General features: G+C 38.9%; 4 protein-coding genes across 8 annotated transcripts; 2 read left to right on the top strand and 2 right to left on the bottom strand.

Annotated features, from left to right (window-relative positions):
- Positions 1-3,468: 3,468 nt before the first annotated feature.
- On the bottom strand, positions 3,469-6,265 carry ABCI8 (ATP binding cassette protein 1). Its single transcript, XM_011097776.3, has 2 exons — positions 4,711-6,265; positions 3,469-3,901 (listed from the first exon to the last, which is right to left on the bottom strand). Exons 1-2 carry the CDS (start codon positions 6,127-6,129, stop codon positions 3,683-3,685), a joined length of 1,638 nt encoding a protein of 545 aa, XP_011096078.1. The 5' UTR covers positions 6,130-6,265; the 3' UTR covers positions 3,469-3,682.
- Positions 6,266-6,348: 83 nt separating this feature from the next.
- On the top strand, positions 6,349-10,996 carry LOC105175356 (DNA binding protein). Of its 4 annotated transcripts, none has more exons than XM_088876097.1 (4): positions 6,349-7,480; positions 7,631-7,694; positions 8,138-8,457; positions 8,635-10,996. In XM_088876097.1, exon 4 carries the CDS (start codon positions 8,699-8,701, stop codon positions 10,430-10,432), a length of 1,734 nt encoding a protein of 577 aa, XP_088732223.1. In that variant the 5' UTR covers positions 6,349-7,480; positions 7,631-7,694; positions 8,138-8,457; positions 8,635-8,698; the 3' UTR covers positions 10,433-10,996. The 4 variants fall into 4 exon arrangements, with proteins under 4 accessions (XP_088732223.1, XP_020554090.1, XP_011096081.1 ...); XM_020698431.2 differs by having other exon boundaries at positions 8,386-8,457; XM_011097779.3 differs by having other exon boundaries at positions 6,349-7,245.
- Positions 10,997-11,168: 172 nt separating this feature from the next.
- On the top strand, positions 11,169-13,945 carry MED21 (mediator 21). The gene is made up of 4 exons (XM_011097781.3): positions 11,169-11,634; positions 12,651-12,728; positions 13,150-13,201; positions 13,714-13,945. Exons 1-4 carry the CDS (start codon positions 11,422-11,424, stop codon positions 13,788-13,790), a joined length of 420 nt encoding a protein of 139 aa, XP_011096083.1. The 5' UTR covers positions 11,169-11,421; the 3' UTR covers positions 13,791-13,945.
- An 802-nt stretch (positions 13,946-14,747) lies between these two features.
- Positions 14,748-19,539, bottom strand: LOC105175358 (polyadenylate-binding protein RBP45). Of its 2 annotated transcripts, none has more exons than XM_011097783.3 (7): positions 19,051-19,539; positions 18,011-18,476; positions 16,292-16,347; positions 16,067-16,197; positions 15,872-15,968; positions 15,614-15,787; positions 14,748-15,042 (listed from the first exon to the last, which is right to left on the bottom strand). In XM_011097783.3, the coding sequence occupies exons 1-7, from the start codon at positions 19,384-19,386 to the stop codon at positions 15,040-15,042; spliced, it is 1,263 nt and encodes a 420-aa protein (XP_011096085.1). In that variant the 5' UTR covers positions 19,387-19,539; the 3' UTR covers positions 14,748-15,039. The 2 variants fall into 2 exon arrangements, with proteins under 2 accessions (XP_011096085.1, XP_011096084.1); XM_011097782.3 differs by having other exon boundaries at positions 15,614-15,793; positions 19,051-19,538.
- Between the last annotated feature and the right edge of the window lie 255 nt (positions 19,540-19,794).

Here is a 19,794-nt window from a genome sequence, read left to right on the forward strand (position 1 = left end):
TTAAAATAAGTAAACGGTCATTTGTGGGCCCAATTTGAATTGAAGTTTAGGTTCTTGGCATATACTATATGTGTTTGGGGCATGGGGGGTATATACTTTTTGACGAGAAGGGTCTAAAATGTGAGGTGAGCAGGCCATATATTAGGCGGATTTTGTTGTGTGATGGCGTCTTTTGGGCGGAATGCAAGGCTAAAATCATGCAACCCTTGTATAACCACATGCCAACCAATACCATATACCTATACCCTTTTGTTTTGTTTCAACGCTGCTCAGAAATTAAGGCAAGTGGGGGATTGGGAACAACGTTTTCACAATCTTGTTCCTAATCATGCATACCACGTTTCCCTCCATCTACTCGCTCTCTCTAAATTAATGTGGTTTTTGATCGGGTGATAGATAATTGCCTGTAGGGCTGTAAATGATTCAAACTTAGTTCAATATATTATTATTCAAATTTGTTATCGAGTTTGATATAATTATTGATCTAATCAAGTTCAAACGAAATTTAATTGGATAAAAGATGAATCAAATTTGAGTAATTAGATATTTTTGCACTGATCAAATCGAGTAGTTTGATTTAGTTTTGAGCCTTACTTTCATCTTCTCTCGTCCAAAACACGTCATACTTGTGGAGGGAGGAAACACACACACACACACACACACAGAGTATACTCTTCTCAACACTTGTCTGTTCAAAATAAAGCATTGAATAATTAATTACATCGATGGCCGTTGATCAATAGCATTCATCTACTATTCAATAGAAAGATGGAAGCGAAGGAGAAGCAATTAATTCAAGAATTGTTACATGGTATCTTTGGAGCACATGGGCTCAAAACTCTTGTTTCCAAGAAGCAATCAGCAAAGCAGAACAAGACCAGCATATACACTTGTCTGATCATTTTTGTCTGTCACAAAGCAAACAAGATAGATGTAGGGACAACAAAGCAAATAAGACTTAAAATTCAGAAGAATGGTGGGAGAGTGCTAATTATAGGGCGGTCCTGCGGCTGCTGCTTCCCATGCAACAAATACTTGCAAGATTTGAACACACAAGTAATTTGGCTGCAGAGATCAGCTTTAGCAGAAAAGAGAGTTGAAGAGATGCCCTTCCTCAGCTTCTTCAGCCTCTTACCAATCTTGATCTTCAACTTGAACATTTTGACTCTCAACCACGACGGCCTTCTCCTGCAACCGTCAGCTCTCTGCATAGCCTTGTAAATCAAGAACTGCGCCAGCCGGTGCTTCGTCTCTTCCGGGTCTTCATTCTCTACCTTTGAGTAAGCATATGGTCTGACGTGCAACATACCCATTTTTAGTAATTACTTGGGTGGGATGAAGAGCAAGAAAGGGAAGAGAGAGAGAGAGCTGATATATTGTTGTGGTTTGGTGCAGTATTTATAGTGGTGTGATGATGAAACAGTGCATGTGCACCAATACACAGATAATTTATCTTGTTTGAGAAATAATAGGAAATGGAGGTGGGCATGGGGCAAATTTGTCAAAGAGAAATACATTGTTAATTGGTTTTGGTGGAAGGGATGATACTCAGACTGCCCCTATTTTTGTTTTAGAATATAAGTGGACAGCAGATGAAAACTGAGCTTCAATTTCAATTATTTCATAATTTATACAAGTGATGAACCAATTAAAATTAGATCAGATTTTTTTATTTTTGCTGATGAGATAGGAAGGGCTAACACTGTACCAATAATGTGAATAAAATAAAAGTAAGTAAATGATTGGGTTGTGAGTGCCACTTTGGAAATGATATTCTTTTTATTATTGGATTAAATTAAATGGTTCAATCATTAAATCAAAATTTTCTAAAATTAATGACACTCAGTGGCAATACATAAGCAATAATAATAATAATTAGCTAGTAAAACACTGCACATAGTAACAATAGTTGAAATTAGGAGAGCCATCCACTCATCCCTCTCTCTTGTGCATAATTCCTCTAAGTTATTAATTTAAATGGCTGTGACTTCTGACGACATGAGAAGGTGCCCCATCCCCATCCCCTTCAAAGTCAATGAGATGAACATGAAACTTTGCCCCACAGCAAATACACAAACTCATATTATTTAATTAATTTTTAATGGTTAAAACAAAGTCAAAGCATTGCGTGGCCTCATCCGGCCAGAATTTACTCTCTCTCTCACACACACTCAAATTATGTATCTCCTTTTCTTTCTTCGAGGAGACAAGTCGAGGTCGAGTCTTCACCATCAAGACATTAAAACCACATGTAGAGTTTTGCCGGCTTTTCTCGCACCTACACCCTGTTGTTAAAGGGTTGCTTGAATTTCATATATTCCTTTTTGGAGGGGGGTGGCCGTTGCTTATGTCCTTTTCCTCATTCAGAATATATGATACTTTAAAAAGGTTGCGTTTATTAGATTCAAGTAAGTCATTGCCACACTGGGCCTTCAGCTTATACCTATGCCCGCTATTATTTTTTGTAACGAATCAAAATCAGGGCAAGCGGAAATTCCAACCCAAACCCATAATAGGAAATAACCAAGGGAAATTCTTCAATTAAGGGACATGTCCTCGTAACAACAAAATCCCCCAAACCACCAAATGGGTTCGAGGGGGACCAAACCAACTATTACAAAAATAAACCAAGTACCATACTTACTTGACTCAGATCATTCCTACCACATTAACCCCCTTCTTCCTCCCCCAATACCTCAATCCCTGTTTTCTTCCTCCACCCCAACCACATATATATAGTTTCACATTTGAAAATGGATTATCATCAAGAATAATAATAAAAAAAAAATCAATTTTATGATATTGAAATAACAGAGTAAAGTAAACTATCTCTAGTTAATCTTGAGTTTTTCGATCATACATTTAATTTAAATTTATTCCATCATTCACTTATTGTGATACCCCAAAGTAAACATGACCAAAGAGTTTAATTTTTTGAAATATAAGTAGTAGAGTTGCTCGTTTCATTTCATTTTGTTTTTTTATAATTTTTTCTGAAAGACGGAATTCTTTTAACCGGATAGGGCCTTCGTTACATTTATAAGGCTGCTGCCAACATGGCAAGGCCCATTTTGAACCCACTCACTTGGACCCAACCCAAACACAAACCCACCTGCCCATTCACCACCCTAAAAAAAGATGTAAATGTAATTTTATGATTAAAAATCTAAAAAACTCTAAAAATAATGGCACAAATCACATAAGGAGCTTAATTGCTCTAGTATGAAAAATACATCAAGTATAATTTACTTTTTTATAATATCATCAGGAGTAATTTGCATTTAACCTTATATCAAAACTAGAATAACATTTTATCCCAATTGCCCGGCCTAATCGCCACAGATGAGCAGCAGTGGGACTGACCTAGCAACCACTATAATCGGGATAAATACATTTTTGGTCCTCGTATATAGTCCATAAGCAAAATGGCAAGATTGCACATTGTCTGTCAACTAAGAGCGATTGATGTTTTATCCAACAAAGCTTATTGTATAGATCAAACTCCACGACGAAGAGGAACTTACAGGACAAACAAATATATATGACTTAACATTTACAGATCATCTGTAGAAGTCCATTCTTAAGGACAAGGAGAACTTGAAAACATCTTCAGTTTTTTCGGATCAAAACTAATAGGTTAGACGATCTACAAAGAAATGTTGCCTTGTCACAGTGCCAAGGCCTAACCAACGGAACCTTCAAGCTTCAAACTCATGAGCTGATTCACTTCAGCACCAAATTCGTCCGGGAGTTCATTGAACACATCCCGGCAGAACCCAGATATCATGGCAGCCATTGCTTTCTCATAGTCAATACCTCTCTGTTGGAAATAGAATAACTGATCTTCACCAATTTTGGAGGTGGTCGCTTCGTGTTCAATTCGGGCTGTGGGGTTCTTTGTCTGTTGAAAGAACAAAGATTAGTTAGTAAAGCAGCAACAACAATGACTCAGGCATTTGTCTTAAATGCATTCCAGCTTCTTCACATACACAAGATGCCTCTAATGAATAAAGAACAGTAGTAGGCTTTATTTTTAGCAGGTATAGTTTTTGCAGATCAGATTCATCAGAAAACTGGAACATGAACGTTAAAAGACCATGAAACACACATTATCAATTTGAACACAATTTCCTACTTATACACAAATAATACTCTCTGTCCAAATCAAGCTCAATAAATTTCCAGTTTTGGCTTGTCAGTTGTCACAAGGACTTCAATCCACAGCAGATATCTGTAAGGCACGGCCTTGCCAAGTACTAGCATGTTCTATGAATAAATAACAGGAACAAGAAGTTTGCTAGAGACATTGATGCAGGGTAACAGTTGAGCATCAGCTCATAATACTCTATAAGACAGTATGCATGTGTTTTATGAAAACAATTAATGGGAGTGTCCTGGCATCCAGCTTGTCCGGAAAAAGCCAATGATGAAGAGAAGAAGAAATCTCTAGGAAAAACAGGATTTAGTTTAACTTTCATATAGATAAAATTCGATTTTAAATGGCAGATAGACAACTACTTTCCAATTCAAATTTTAAATTGAAACTTTACCAAGAGAGTCAGAAGGTCAATTGTCATAAAGATATCAAACCTTTACCACAGACCATATGGAAAAGCTGAAGCCGAATAGCTGGCAGTATAAAAATAAAAAAGTAATTTCTTACTAATGTTCAAAGCATACAGAATCACAGATCATAATCAAAGAACGTACCTGAATGTACGGATAAGTATTGGCAGCGGCTTTGTCGCCAATGAGCATTGAGTCACATTGCGACGAATTCCGAGCATTATCAGCATTGGACATTACTTGGACAAGACCTCTGTAACAATTTCTTGAATGTCCGGCTGAAATTCCTTTTGAAATAATCCTACTTCTAGTGTTCTTCCCCTTGTGTATCATCTTAGTCCCTGTGTCAGCCTGCTGATAGTTATTGGTCAGTGCCACAGAATAAAATTCACCAACTGATTCATCGCCCTCTAAGATAACACTCGGGTACTTCCATGTGATTGCAGAACCGGTCTCCACTTGCGTCCATGAAATCTTTGATCGAGGCCCCTCACAGAGCCCTCTCTTGGTAACAAAATTAAAGATCCCTCCTCTCCCTTCTTCATCACCTGCATACCAATTCTGAACTGTAGAATACTTGATCTCAGCAGCAGCATGACAATACAACTCCACTACTGCGGCATGCAACTGATTAGTATCATAAGAAGGAGCTGTACAGCCCTCCAAGTACTCAACGAAGCTCCCTTCATCTGCAACTATCAGTGTCCTCTCAAACTGTCCAGTCTCCATGGCATTTATCCTAAAATATGTTGATATTTGCATAGGACACTTCGTATTCTTTGGTATATATACAAACGAGCCATCACTAAACACAGCTGAATTTAAAGCAGCATAGAAATTATCATCAGCAGGGACAACTCTCCCTAAATACTTCCTAATTAAGTCCGGATACTCTCTGATGGCCTCCGAAATTGAGCAAAAGATAACACCCGCCTTCTCTAATGTCTTTCTATGAGTAGTAGCTATCGAGACGCTATCTAGAACAGCATCAACTGCAACATTAGCCAATCTATTCCTCTCGTTCAAAGGCACCCCAAGTTTATCAAAGTACCTAATGAGCTCAGGGTCAGCCTCATCAAGACTATTTAAAGTTGGCTTCTTTTTGGGCTCCGAATAATAGCAAATATCTTGAAAATCAATTCTTGGGTACTGATTGTCAGACCATTTGGGCTCTTTCATTTTAACAAATTTCTCATAGGACTTTAGCCTAAACTCCAGCATCCAATCCGGCTCACCCTTTCTTGAAGAAATTAACCTAATAGTTTCCTCAGAGAGCCCCTTAGGAATAGAAAATGAATCAATTTCTTGAGTAAAACCCCATTTATAGTCTCTTTTCAAGAATTTCTGAAGTGGGTCATCGTCATCTGATGATTTCTTACCTGGGGAGTCGATGGTGGTCTTGGGTTCATATCCGACATCAGCCCTGATTTTGAAGGAAGTTCTAGAACTAGGGTTTCTGTAAACGGGGGATTTGGGAGTGAAGTGGAGTGAAGACCCTTTCGCAAGTTCGGAAACGGGCTGTGAGGAAAAGGGCGAAATTCCGTTGGTGAGAAGAGAGGCCATAGCGTCGGTTGTGGTGGTGGAGAATCTTGATCAGAGGCAATACGGACTCAAAATGAAGGTGGAAACATTAGGAAATTCTGGGAAGCAATTTACCAGCCCTAATTTAATAATTTTCGGTTTGTATCTACATTTGTGTGGCCACCGGTCGTCAAGATTTTCATATAAGGCGCATGCAGACCACGTGCCCAAGAAATGGGCCCAACCTTAATCAAACGGTTTGGATCATTAGGTCTTACAACTTATACACTTCACTGATTCGGTTCCCGTTCCCCTATATCTCAATTGGATACCGTTGATCCAAAATCAACATTTCATTACCCATTTTTTGTTAAAAACGTAAATATTAATCATACAATTACATTAATCGAAAATATGAAGTATGTAAATGACGTCATAAATGGATAAGATATGGAAATACTAAAAGGGTGTTGGGATAAATTTATTTAAAAATTTTACAATCACAAACATTTGATAATAAACTTACTAAAACAAACTCAGTTGCTTGAACCTCATTTTGATTTGCAATTTTTGGATGTAGAATTTATAACATATGGTTTTATTGAATTGAAAATGTAGGAAGAGAATGTGAAGAAATTTGGGGAATAGATAGTAATAATAGAGTGAAAGAGGATGTTGTTGAAATGTGGGTGCATGGGATGCTGTTGGCAAAGGTGAAGGGTTGAGAGAAAATTACTCCACATTCAACTCTGTTCATGCCTATGCCAAGTGACACACCAATGGGATCACACGATTCTACGTCGCCCCACCAATTCTTCATTCTTGCTTTGCTGCCAACCAACGGAAAGCCTAAATTTCACTCAGATGCTAAAAACATGCAATGAGAGTAAGTGGGATAAGAGAAATTTGCGGTCAAGTACTGATCCATTGCACGAACTGCACCGACTCATCAATTTCGTCTCTCCACGTTACTGGCGATATTCAATTTACAGATTCCTTTTATAAGAACACAGTCTTCACGCCACTGATTTCTGTGCTTGTTCTTTGATTCTTTCTCTTGAAAATAAGGAAACGCCATTCGGATCTTTGTTGAAACGAAAGCAAAAACATAGACAAAAGAAAGGATAGTTTCTCTGGTTATTTAGAAGCCTTCCGGAAGTGAGTTCTTGGTTCTTCAATTGCCCCTTTATCGGATATACACGCGTGTGTGTCTGTGGGCGTGTGGGATTGGTGTGAGCTTAGAGAAATGAAATGACTGTATTTGTTGTTGAGGCACTTATTTCCTGCACCAGGATGAAATCTTGGGTTGTAATGGATGAGTTGATTTATGTGATGCCAATTTGCTTAATTTTATTGCCATTTCGACGTATGTGGAACTGATTATATTCTTTCGGTATGTGGATTCTTGTGTAATTGTTAAACCTTGTAAATAAATGCAAGGATTTTGCTTGCTAATATGTGATTATTGTGTTCACATATGTGCTTATATGTTCAAATGGAGACGTTAATGTTGATGGGCTTCTTTGATTTCCTTGTCATGTAGACAGGATAACTGCCACCTTCCATTCCCAAGAGGCTTCGATCAATCACTGATGTAGACAATTGAGGTGAGAACTTATCAGCTTGTGCGCAATGATAAATATGGTGTTCATTTGCTGAACTTTATTAGCTAGCTCATGAAACATACGAGGCTTATGCTCACGTTGAGGCGAAGGTTTCAATTTTATTCCTTTGCCGCAGAAATGCTTAACAAATTAAACTTTCAATTATGTGAATGTCTTGATATTCAATTACTGTTATCAAATGGTTCTTAAAATAGATATTCATCATCAATTGCAAGGGGGCAAAATTCTGGGCATGGAAATTTCTGTTGTACACTTGGATCTATATGCTCTGCTTTCTTTGAGTTTAACTGATAAAAAGAGGTGTAATATCAACTACTTATGTTTTGCTTCTCCTTTTTCATGGAGTATTTATGTATGTTATCTACGAAAGCACTAGTTTAGTGAGGTGGGATGTCGTCCAATGAAGAAGCTTCTTAATGTTCTAGTTTCCGGTGGATTATACGATCAATATTTTCAAGACCAGTACTGCTGATTCCATAAGTACCTGGCTAGTTAGTTTCTTAACCAGTTCGGCCTCTGGAAATATTTCATGTCCAGCATGCTCTTAATGAAATCCACCAGGCATCCAGATTTTTTGCAGTGAACTTGCAATTGATGCTGAACAGTTTTCAATTCTTCCATCAGCAGCTGTCCCTAGAAATGAAAAGCATGTCTGAGGCTTTCACTGTTTTAGGTTATGCCAGCAAATATCGTTATAAGCAGGAGAAGCCAGAATTAGATGCCCCTTGCCTGAGAATCTTGGCAGGTGAGCATATTTCATGGTATCTAAAGAACAACTTGTCTCATCCGCCTAATGTTATTCTCTCTATACCATTGCTGTTATGATTGTTCTGATGGATCCTAGAAGCCTAAACTCTGGGTTTTGGTCCTGTTATGGCAATGGCTGATGGCTGAATTGATCTTTTCTGGCAACCTTTTGCAGGGGAAGATCTCTAGTAAAGGCTGCTGCATTCAGGGTGGTTGTCTTTTGTACCAGTTCAGTGCAGATGACCGATGTTTCGGTCTCCCTCCCAGCCAAGCGCAAACGTGGCCGTCCACGGAAGGATGCCAATCTTTCAGGCAACTTACAGTTACCAGAAAGTCCTACTCTCGTGAAAACTCAACAAGTCGAAGTAATATCTCCTAAACAAACTCAAGAATTTGACAAAAATCACAAAGATTGTACTGTTGATGGTATGGTAGGGACTATGATTTATGGTGTTATTGAGGGTTCATTTGATGCTGGATATTTGATATCTGTCAGAATTGGCAACAACGACATACCTTTGCGTGGAGTGGTCTTTCAGCCGGGGAAGTTCATTCCCGTTACAGCAGCAACTGATGTTGCTCCACAAGCCAAGATGTATCAGAGAAGAGAAATCCCGGTTCCAGTTTACGATGATCCAAGTCGGATAAGTGGCCTTAGTCCCCATCCCCAAAAACTAACCCTGGAGCCTGTCCTGGCATCAAAACAGCCAGTCCTGCGCCCTATTTTACCTTCTACGCCTCTCTCAGTCACCAAATACTCATTAGGCAATCACTCCACATTTATGGCGCCTGAAGCCATGAGGCTGAGGACTAGCTCGAGTTCTAACATGGGAGGGCAAATCACAGTGCCGACAACTCCAAAAGCTGGAGTCAACACACAGTCTCCAACCATCCATCCGACTGGTAGTCTCAGGATGGTGGAACAGGACGAGGTAATGCAGGCATTTGAAGTTTCAACATCGTCAAAAGGGTCTAAGAGCAACACAGCAACTACTGAAAATCTGATGTCCGAATCACCATTTAAAGCGACAACCAGTAGTTTGCCTACTAAAGAAAGCATCAATCAGAAACCTGAAGTCCATGGGAAGTCTGTGGAGTCAGAACTTGGATCCAGTATGTTTGCTCATAACAAACTGAAGGCCTCCAGTGGTGTAGAGTTCCACCACAATTTCATGGAAGATATGTCACGATCTGCATTTGAAATTCAGCAAGACAGAATGATTCGCCATGAAATGGCCCACCACAGAGAGTTTGTTCACGATGGAGCACCTCAGGCTATAAAGAGAGAGCAGCAGCAAACTGATCTTTATTACAATGGACTCAGAAGCCCGGATGTTAATTTTCATCAAGATGTTTTCACCAGTCAGTCTCAACCTGATTCCCAAGAGCCTAAGAATTTAGCAGCCAAGTTCCACCCAGGTGACTTTGTCGAGAGTGTCTCAAAGAGCCCAAGTCCAAAACTGGACCTGGCTTCTGCTGCTCAAGAAAAGAAACGGTTGGAAGCAGAGGCAGGAGCAGCTAATGATGCTTGTCTTGCAGCAAACTATTTGGTCCTCAACGAGCTGAAGAGCCCAAATCTTGGATACCACCAAGCATTGGTGGCTGGAAATCCTCTTCTGCTGCCCCCAGACCTTATTAGTGAGCCTATGGAGTTCATGCTGGAAAAAGCCAGATCTCCTTCAAACAGCAAAAGCCCCCAAGAAACTCACTCAGAGCTGGAATCCAGAATTGTAAGCCCTGGTGAAAGGTTTCACAATGCAGCTGGAATCTGTGATCCCACGACCAGCACTGAAGCTGCACGTTCGCCGGCTGGACCATATAAACTAGAGCTTGCATCTCCACAATCAAATCCAAACACAGGGCCTGCCAAGCAAACCACAATTACTGGCATGGATTTTGTTCTCAGTGACGTCGTTCAACCTACCGAATCCCATGGCCATCGTGGCAACATATCTGAGACTAAGCATGGGTGATAGGCTCCAAGAAATGATCCATTTGGAGTGGAGTGGACGAATATTACCAGTCACGATGAGTGCCAATGACTATGACGAAGTAAAGAAGACGATCAATAGGTGCTCCAAGAGTGATCTTTAGATTATTCTGCGAAACAGCTCTAAGTGTTGTGGGATTGATTTTTACATAGTCCCACCTCTAATTGGCATTATTGTCCTCTACATAGTCCTTAGGGGGATATTCAGAGTTCATTGGACATTTTTTTGTTTTTTCATTTTGTTCTTTGCAGTGTTTTTGTTTTCTTTACCCATTAGCTATGTGTAGATCTAAAATGAATTGAAGAGCCCCTTTTCTTTTTAATGGATTGCTTAAGAATTGATATGTTGATTCTAAGTTTTCTCCAACTGTTGTATTTTTTAGTCATTTAGAGCTGATGTACACGGACAGAAAAGAGAGCTGAAGGATATTTTTATCCTATTTTGATGTTTTTATCAACACATATTTTCTACTTTTAAATATAATTAAGCGAAAGGCATAAATCTATTGGAATCAAGGCAAAGAATTTATAGAGAAAACACCTTTTCTGGGCAAACAAGCTCACACTCCGCCGACGGAACGCACTAGGGTGTAAAGTGCTATTTGTTTCTTTTCAGCGTGCACATTGCGCTTTTTCCCAGTTTCCAGGGTGCAAACTGCAAATAAACTTAATATATTACTACTTTTTTCTTTTCATTTTTTTTTCTTCCATCTCTCTCTTTTCTGCTTTCTCCACTCTTCCCCTTGTTTCTTCGATTTTCTCTCCTCGCTCCGCCATATCCACCGCTGGCGCCACTCACGCACACATAAACAACAGGAACAGAGAGAGAGCCGCGACGCTCCTTCCTGTCCAACTCTGACGCTACGGTCAGACATATCACCCGATTTACATAGATCCATCCCAGCGTTAGGACTTCGTGTTTGACAACCACGGCCGGCATTTTCGTACCGGAACAAATTTAGATCGCGGGGGATGGATATAATATCGCAATTGCAGGAACAAGTGAATACAATTGCATCACTTGCATTCAACACCTTTGGCACACTTCAGAGGGATGCGCCCCCAGTACAGCTCTCGCCTAATTATCCCGAACCTCCTGCCAATGCTACCGGTGTAGAAGACGCGGCGAATCTTGCTGAGCAGCCCAAGCTTCTCAGTGCTGAATTGGTGAAAGCGGCAAAACAGGTTTACGTTTTGACTTTTTTATTTATTTAATATGCAATGAACTTGGAAGAAAATTCTATCTGGACTGCTTTAGGTATATAATACACGTCGAGTGTTTGTAAGCATAATTATTGTCTTTTGGTCGGTTATTCTCGTCAGGAAGCCCAAAGCTCTGTAATCGGCTTGAATTTGGCCTTCCCTTTAGTGGAGAATTATATACTTTCGCTTTTTTGACATTTTTGCGGTTGTGAATTATTCCGTCTTTTCATAGATGAAATGCACATGAAATTTTTCGGTATTTGTCACATATCCTTTTATATTTCTAAGTTTTTCTCTTTGTTTATTCACTTTTACGAATGTTCACCATTTGAGGATAACATTGGAGATATACTGGGTTTTTGTTTTGATTTTGTAACGTAAGACCAGTCATTTTTCTTCAAACCTCTATCGCTGCACAGTTGGTCTTTAGGGAGGCCGACTTCACTTGTAACTTATTGCTCTCCGATTAGGTTGTCTCTGGAGCCTAATCGCATTAGGAAGAAAGGTTTCCTCTTACACGTAAATTGTTACTAGGTTCTATTGTTCTTGTCTTTACTTGATATCAACCAATGTACATTTGTGGAGGAGCAGCAACATTGCTATTTGAACCAAGTTTCCCGACATCTAACAGCACAATTAGAAGTTCTACTGTAAAACCCTGAAAAGAGTTTTAGGTTAATGTGTTAATAAGAATGCTGACACCAGTGATCAATGATTATCCAGGTGAATCAGGATTTGTAATTAGGTTTCTGCTAAGGCTTTGGCCAACTTTAGAAAGCATGACGATAGACTTATTATTCCCATTTATGACCTCAAATTTACAGATCATTTCAGCCTTAGTCACTACTTGAGCAGTCCAAACAGTTTCCCCTGTATGACACTATCCTGTATAGTTTGCTGGTGAATTTTGTTGGGGTCTCATTGTGCTCATCCTTAGGAAGCATCTTCTGATGCTACAGAAATCTACTGTAGATTTTAACTGAGAACTCCTTTTGCAGTTTGATGCATTAGTTGCTGCACTTCCATTATCTGAGGGAGGTGAAGAAGCTCAACTAAAACGAATTGTGGAACTCCAGGTGTGAACTCATGTTTCTTTATTGTTAATTGCATGATTTAGCAAAATGATCATGTTGGTCTAGATGGATTACCTTTATGCCCAAATAGCTCATATAATTCATGGAAAAATCGATCTGTGCTTTCTTTGTTTATTTTATCGGTGAGTAGGACTGTATTTTATCGGTTATCTAGCATGCAGGAAAACAAGAGTACTTTTGATTCGCATCATGAAAGATTAATATGTCGGTTCACCCTAATCTCGCTTTCCTGCCTTCATATTATTTAATTGCTTCTCATGTTGTAAATGACTAATATCCTGATATATTTTCTCATTTGTAAGAGAGTACATAACTTTCATTTGAATGTGTGAACAAACTTAAGTACATGGAACATACTGTTGTGCAATAATCAAACATTACTTATCAAAAGAATCACTGGCAGGCTGAAAATGATGCAATTGGACAGGAACTCCAAAAGCAACTGGAAGCTGCAGGTATGATCTTTCAGTTCTTCCAAAGAGAATACAATGAAAAACATTATTTGAATTTTAATGTACCATGCTCTTTTCTAGCAACAAATGAGGAACTTCAGTTCTTCTGCTCTCTCCCTGTTTGTTTCCATCATTTCACTGGATAAGATGTAATTTTAATATGAGGTTGTAAACTACTGATTCTTGCCTCTACTTTATGGAAATCCTGAACTAGATCTTTAGCCTGTAATTCCTCTGCATCTAGGATAATTATTACTACCCCTCAGCCATGGGAACTGCCGCATCAAGTCTACATATGAAGATTTTCAGGGGAGGTGAAAGCAGAATATTGATTGCATACGTAGACTATTCTAAATTGTGTTCTGCTAGTCTAGTGCTGGCAATTTGTCAACTTTGGCTATCATACTATGATGCAGATCCCGCATGCTAGAACCATGCTTTTTGTTGATGGATTAGTTTCTTTCATTGCTGCATGTCTAATCTGGAACTCATAATTATAAATGTTCTCGCCGCAGAGAAGGAGCTGCAGCAGGTGCAGGAGCTGTTCAGCCAAGCAACAAATAACTGCTTGAACTTGAAGAAACCGGAATGACCCCAAGGATGTATGCAAGATCAAACAACTTATATGACACATTCTAATCCAACATGCACTTGTAAGGAGTTCTGACTATAGGTAGAAGTTGTGTTTGTTGGAAGGAATTCTTTGTTACGTTCTCTGCAGTTGAAAGGAATTCTTGATTAATTTTATTCCCCGGTCTAATGTTAGTAGACGTCCTGCAATTATCCACGGCCTTCAACACTTTTCAAGTTGTATTTTAATCATGCCATAACTAATATTTCTTAAACAATTACTCAGGAGCAAAATTCTTGAACCAATTAACTGTATCCAGGCTTCTGCTATCATGCACGTATCAGATTATAAATTCACGGATAGAAAAAGAATATAAATTAAATTACTGCAGAATGAATGCACGAATAATTTAAACTGAAAAGTATAAATTTAAAAACTCAACATAAAACCTGGAAACATAAAATCTTACAAAAATGTAAAACAAATCATCAATAATGTTCTTGAACTCAGTAACCCAATTCTACATTCTATACAATAGTAATGAAATTCTAAGGACAAAAAGTCATACAAGGAGAAACCAAGGTAGAAGAATATGCATGCCGTTATAGAAACATCCGCAAAACCACCCATTTTCTACTCAACCAGAGGCATAACAATGTCGATCACAAAAATCTACAAGCCAATCACCCATTCTCTAATCAGCCCAGAGTCATAACTATGTACATCACACAAATCAACTAGCCCCCGCTGACAGACTCAGACAAAGGCTAAAATTACAATTTGAGAAAAATTCATGATATAAAATGCATTTCCTGCATGAATATGGTAATCAGCATAATCCAAAGATAAAATCCAGTCTAGAAATTCACACGTCTTGCTACAAATCTTGGAAGCAAACAAACAAAACAACCTGTAGTTTTAACAAAACATCACAAATCAAAAAGTAAAATGTTCGAAGAAATCATCAAACAAACCAGATACAAGAAGTGCCTGCATCCTTTAAATTTAGAGCAGATACAAGTGAGGGTACGAAACAGCCATAAAACTAAGAAGAGGACAAGTTTCCCTCGTCGCATAACAAACTTAAAGAAAACAGGCAGAGCCAAATTCGGTTCAACATAACTACTCATCGAATTAAAAACACTATCTCCCAACAATTGTCTTACAGACTCGGTAACTGCTAGAATCATACTAGACAACTAGCAGCTTCATCTCCATAATCCCTGCTGCTACATTCAGAAGCCATCAATCCCCATTTTGGGCCTGTAGATCACTGCACAACAGATGATTATTAAATAACAGCATCATAGATACATATAGATCAACAGAGTAGACAGCAAATATAGGTTAAGATGAAAGTGCCAAAATTCAGAGATATTATGGAACATGTTTCCTACAAACTAAATCCAGTTACATCTGAATATCATTAAAGACGGCCTCACATAATCAATTTCAATAACATAATTTTCCATAACAAACTTGAAATAAGTACACTACCTTTTCCAAGTTGTCAATATACAATTAAGTACCAGGTGACTTGTTTGTTCTATCAAAACATTTTAGAGATCTAAAATAGAAACATGAACACCCCTATGTGTTCTCTGCCGAGAATCTACCACCAAACCATTCAAGGTCCAAAGGGAAAAAAATATTTACGAGTCAAACATGATTAACAGAGAAGAGTGGCATCTGAATATAATAATAAAGCTCTTAGAGACCTTCTGACAAGAGCCGAGTAGAAGATAAAAAAGGTGACCACAAGGATTTAAACAGCTCTAATGCAGAAGGCAAGCACCAATAACATATACTTAGATTTTTGTTGCAAAACTTGTCAGCATATACACCTGAGGCTGTTGCATCATCTGTTGTTGCTGCGTTTGTGCTGGTGGTGGGTAGTTCCCATATCCAGGGTAACCGGCATAGTACAAATTCGGATCCTGTGCAGCTGGAGCATATCCATAGGTTTCATATCCAGGGGCATATCCATAATATCCACCACCCCACTGGTTAGGGTCAACCTGAGGCTGAAACATTGAGTAGATGAGTTGCTGAAACTCAGCATACGAAACCCAGAGCAAAAATTTAGCTTGGGGGATATTAACCTGTTTGTTTGAAGGGCTACGGCCCCATGAGAGTCTAATGCTTTGCCCTCCCAACTGAGTTCCATTTAATATCCGTAGAGCTTCCTCAGCACAGCTTCTGTTATCATGTACGTATGAACATGAAAGGAAAAACTTTACACCCCACAAATTGGTTTTTAAACCAACAGGAGAAACAACTAGTGACATTCTAATTACCTGTCAGTAAATTGAACAAAACCACATCGTTTGCCTACAGGTATCTTTACATGAAGTAACTGTCCATATTGTCCAAACACCTGCCTTAGATGTTCATCTGTGACATTAGAGTCCAAATTCCCAACAAAGATCTGGAAGGGAAAAAAACTCAAACCCATGAATAAATTTTGTTTTTCCAAAATGAAAGAAAAAGGAACATATGATATATTCAATAAATTTACTGACAGTTGTATTAGTTGGATCATCCTCGCTCGGAGTTCCTTGTGAAGTCTGGTACGATGCTGCAATTTGACATATGTGGTGAAGAAAAGAGGAAAAAAAACTATAGAAAATACAGTGACAGATCCAAACAAAAAACATGATATTGTTTTCCTAACTAGAAAGCAAAACTAGCACATGCTTTTAAATATACAAAATGTACCATAGAACAATCAGTATAGTACTAAAGGGCCTACGAAGCACTTTGTCAATCGATAAAATTTGTAGCCAACGACCTCAAGTCAATCTGGTGAATCGAATACCGCCAAAGTAAAATGCCAACAAAATTAAGCAACACTCTTCATAACTACCTCAAATAGAAGGCAGAACAAAGCACAACTACTGGCAACATGCACCATAAAATAGGACATACAAAGAGACAAATAAGTGCAGCAATCAAAGTATCTTAAGAAGCTATACATGGAGATATCTGATTGAACAATGAGAACTGAAGACAAGAACGAGGGATACATACAAATAGATAATTGGATATTCTTTTCTTTGCTATGTTTAATTTTCGTTTCTTTATCCTACTTAATATTATTTCCGGCTCCCTGAGAAAATAATCCAATCTTCAACAGAATTTGTACTTTAGCAATAAATATAAGAAAACCACAAAACACCTTTCTAGAGTCGAGCATTATGTGGCACCCAATAACAAAATAGAGGCATTTTTTTTTCCGACTTCACTGACAAGCAAAACAGAAAACTAATCCAGTCACTATACTTGGAACTTTCACAACAATAAAATAACTTCCATATCGACCTCTAGAGTTGATAAAAAGATGTAAACTTAACCAACATTCCTTCCTAATGGGTAAAGACTTGGATGGGAAAGGAAAGCTAGAATATTATAGAACAAAAGTAACCCAACCAACAGCGAGACCAACTAAGACAATTGTATAAAGTACTCATTGCTGCACAAACCATTGAAACCTGCGTGCTGTAAGCAGTTTCACTGACCTTAGACAATCGCCCACTCTGCACGGTGAGCCTTTTCTAACAGGAGCAGATCCAATGGTAAGTGCTTGGAGAATAATAGGATGGGAACAAAAGAAATCTAATAATTATCTAATGGCACAAAGGAAAGTGGTATACGAAGAACAGAGTAATTATACTGGCTGTAATTAAAACTGAATATTAAAAAGGCTGGAATAAAAATGTAATTTTAACTTGACTGGAAGCTTAGAAAGTAAAAGGACTGGCGGAGGAAAAGAAATTGAAATTTGTAGCATAATTAATGCCTGATGGAACCAAAAAGTAAGGAACATTAAAATAAAACTGACCTACACAAAACCAGGCAATAAAAGAGTTATCATTTCAGCTGAAATTGGCTCCAGGCCCCTATATGATAGAGCCTCCTGACACCCTGCTTTGAGACAACCGGAGTTTTTTATGAGATTATGCAAATTTTTAATACTTCATAACCCAAAATTTTTAAAGTACTGGAAGGAAATGACGTCGTAAGCCGTGCTTATCTTGAAGAAATCAAAGAAAGCAACTTAATAGCATTGCTGAACAAAGAGACATCTATACTCCAAATATTCCAAAACAAAAAAGCCACCAATGCATTGAAACTGCCAATTAAAAACAAAGCATCATAACACATAAGAACGACTAATAACAACCAAAGTCAGCAGATGCAACTATAAATGCACCGACAAAACCGGGTGTATTAAGGCATACCTTTTGTCTGACCACCAACTTTCTGCTTGTTTGCAGCCGGGCCAATTCGCATAGGCCTGGTGGAACAAAACCTTCCATTCATCTCTGTCATGGCACGTATTTGTTCACTTTCATCACCAAACCTCACAAACCCATAACCCTTCGTTCGCCCCGTTATCCTATCTGTGACAACCTTAGCACCCTTGACTGAAGGATAATTGGCCCTAAAGGTTTCTTGAAGCATATAATCAGTAACATCAGCTGCTAAATCTCCAACAAAGATTGTGTATTCAGGAGCATCATCACGTTTTTCACCAGCACCCATGGATGCCCAGTTCAATCGGAAAGTTTGCTCTACATTTGGCATTAGCGAGCCATTATATGTCTGCAAGTTCCTTTCTGCGGCAGCATGACTAGCAAACTCAATGAAGCCATAACCTTCTGACTGTCCAGTTTGCTTGTTACGGATGACTTTGGCTGAGACCACCTACAGACAGCAAGAAAACAAGTTTAAGAAACTTAAACAATCTAACCCTGCATCACAAGCAGGTTCTAAACTACATCTTGGGCATTCCATCCTTCATTAGCAACTCTCCAGAGAATATTAGTCACAAAATGCATAGAAAAGCGTGCGCTCTCTATTGACTATAATATCTCCATCAACTACCAAAAGCACAAAAACCCCAGGCTTCTTAAGTAACTAGATCCTGTGACAAGTATGTTGATAAACTATATCTCGTACGCAAAAACATATGAACAAATAAAACAAACCCAAAAACCAAACGAATCAACAGGCAAAACAACAGTAAGAGGAGCCAAATCGCGAAATGAAGATACAATTGGGGTTATACAAGAAAAAGATATACAACGAATTTGAACAAATTGAAATCTGTAACCAAAAATAACAAATAAACATGCTTTACCCGAAAACTCAAATTTAAAATCTTATCAATTTATTCAACTGTCAGAAAAACGCCCCCGACCGCCACAGAGGGAAGAAAAAAGAACGACAGAAGAAAACAATTCACGGGAGCGTTTACTAAGCAGATATGCGCGTATACCTCCCCGGTGGCGGCAAAACAGTTATATAAATACTGTTCATCCATCCAGTATTGCAGATCTCCGATCCACAGACTCCGGATCCCATCATCGGCTATCGGCTGAGCCTGAGCCGTCGGCGGGGCGGCGTACTGCTGCGGAACAGCGTTCGCGGGAGCCTGTGGTTGCTGGTAGTAATATCCAGCGGCCGGCTGCTGTTGCGGCGGAGGAACCTGGTATTGTGGTTGCTGAGGCTGCTGCGGCATCCACTGCTGCGATGGCTGTTGTGGTGGCTGTTGCTGGTACTGCGGTGGTGGGGCCATTGGAGGGGGGACCATGGTGGTTGCCGGCTGCATCATCGTCGAACCTAGGTTCGTTTGTGAGGAGAGGTGGCGGGGGGGAGAGGCGGAACCCTAATTAGGGTAATGAGAGGATGATGAGAGAGAAGGCGAGAGAGAGGGTATGTGGGTAGATTTTAAAGCCTTTTATTCTGCTTCCGTCCACCGCACACCCAAACAGAGGCCCAAAAGTTCATTCATATTTATCTATCGATTATTATTTAATAGTAATACAATCTGTGGTACCACTAATACCCCTTGACCAGTCGTTATGTGCCAATTAGATCCGGAAAATATGGGTCCTGTTTGTGTTCTTCTCTAATGTATTAAATATTTTTTAAAAATATAATTATTACTATCCCCAAAGACAATCAGAAAACATTACTCCAAAAAATTAATTAATCAACATTGGGCTTATTAAATTACTTT

This window comes from Sesamum indicum, linkage group LG12, assembly GCF_026168435.1.
Source record: "Sesamum indicum cultivar Baizhima isolate 11 linkage group LG12, ASM2616843v1, whole genome shotgun sequence".
Classification (NCBI taxonomy): domain Eukaryota; kingdom Viridiplantae; phylum Streptophyta; class Magnoliopsida; order Lamiales; family Pedaliaceae; genus Sesamum; species Sesamum indicum.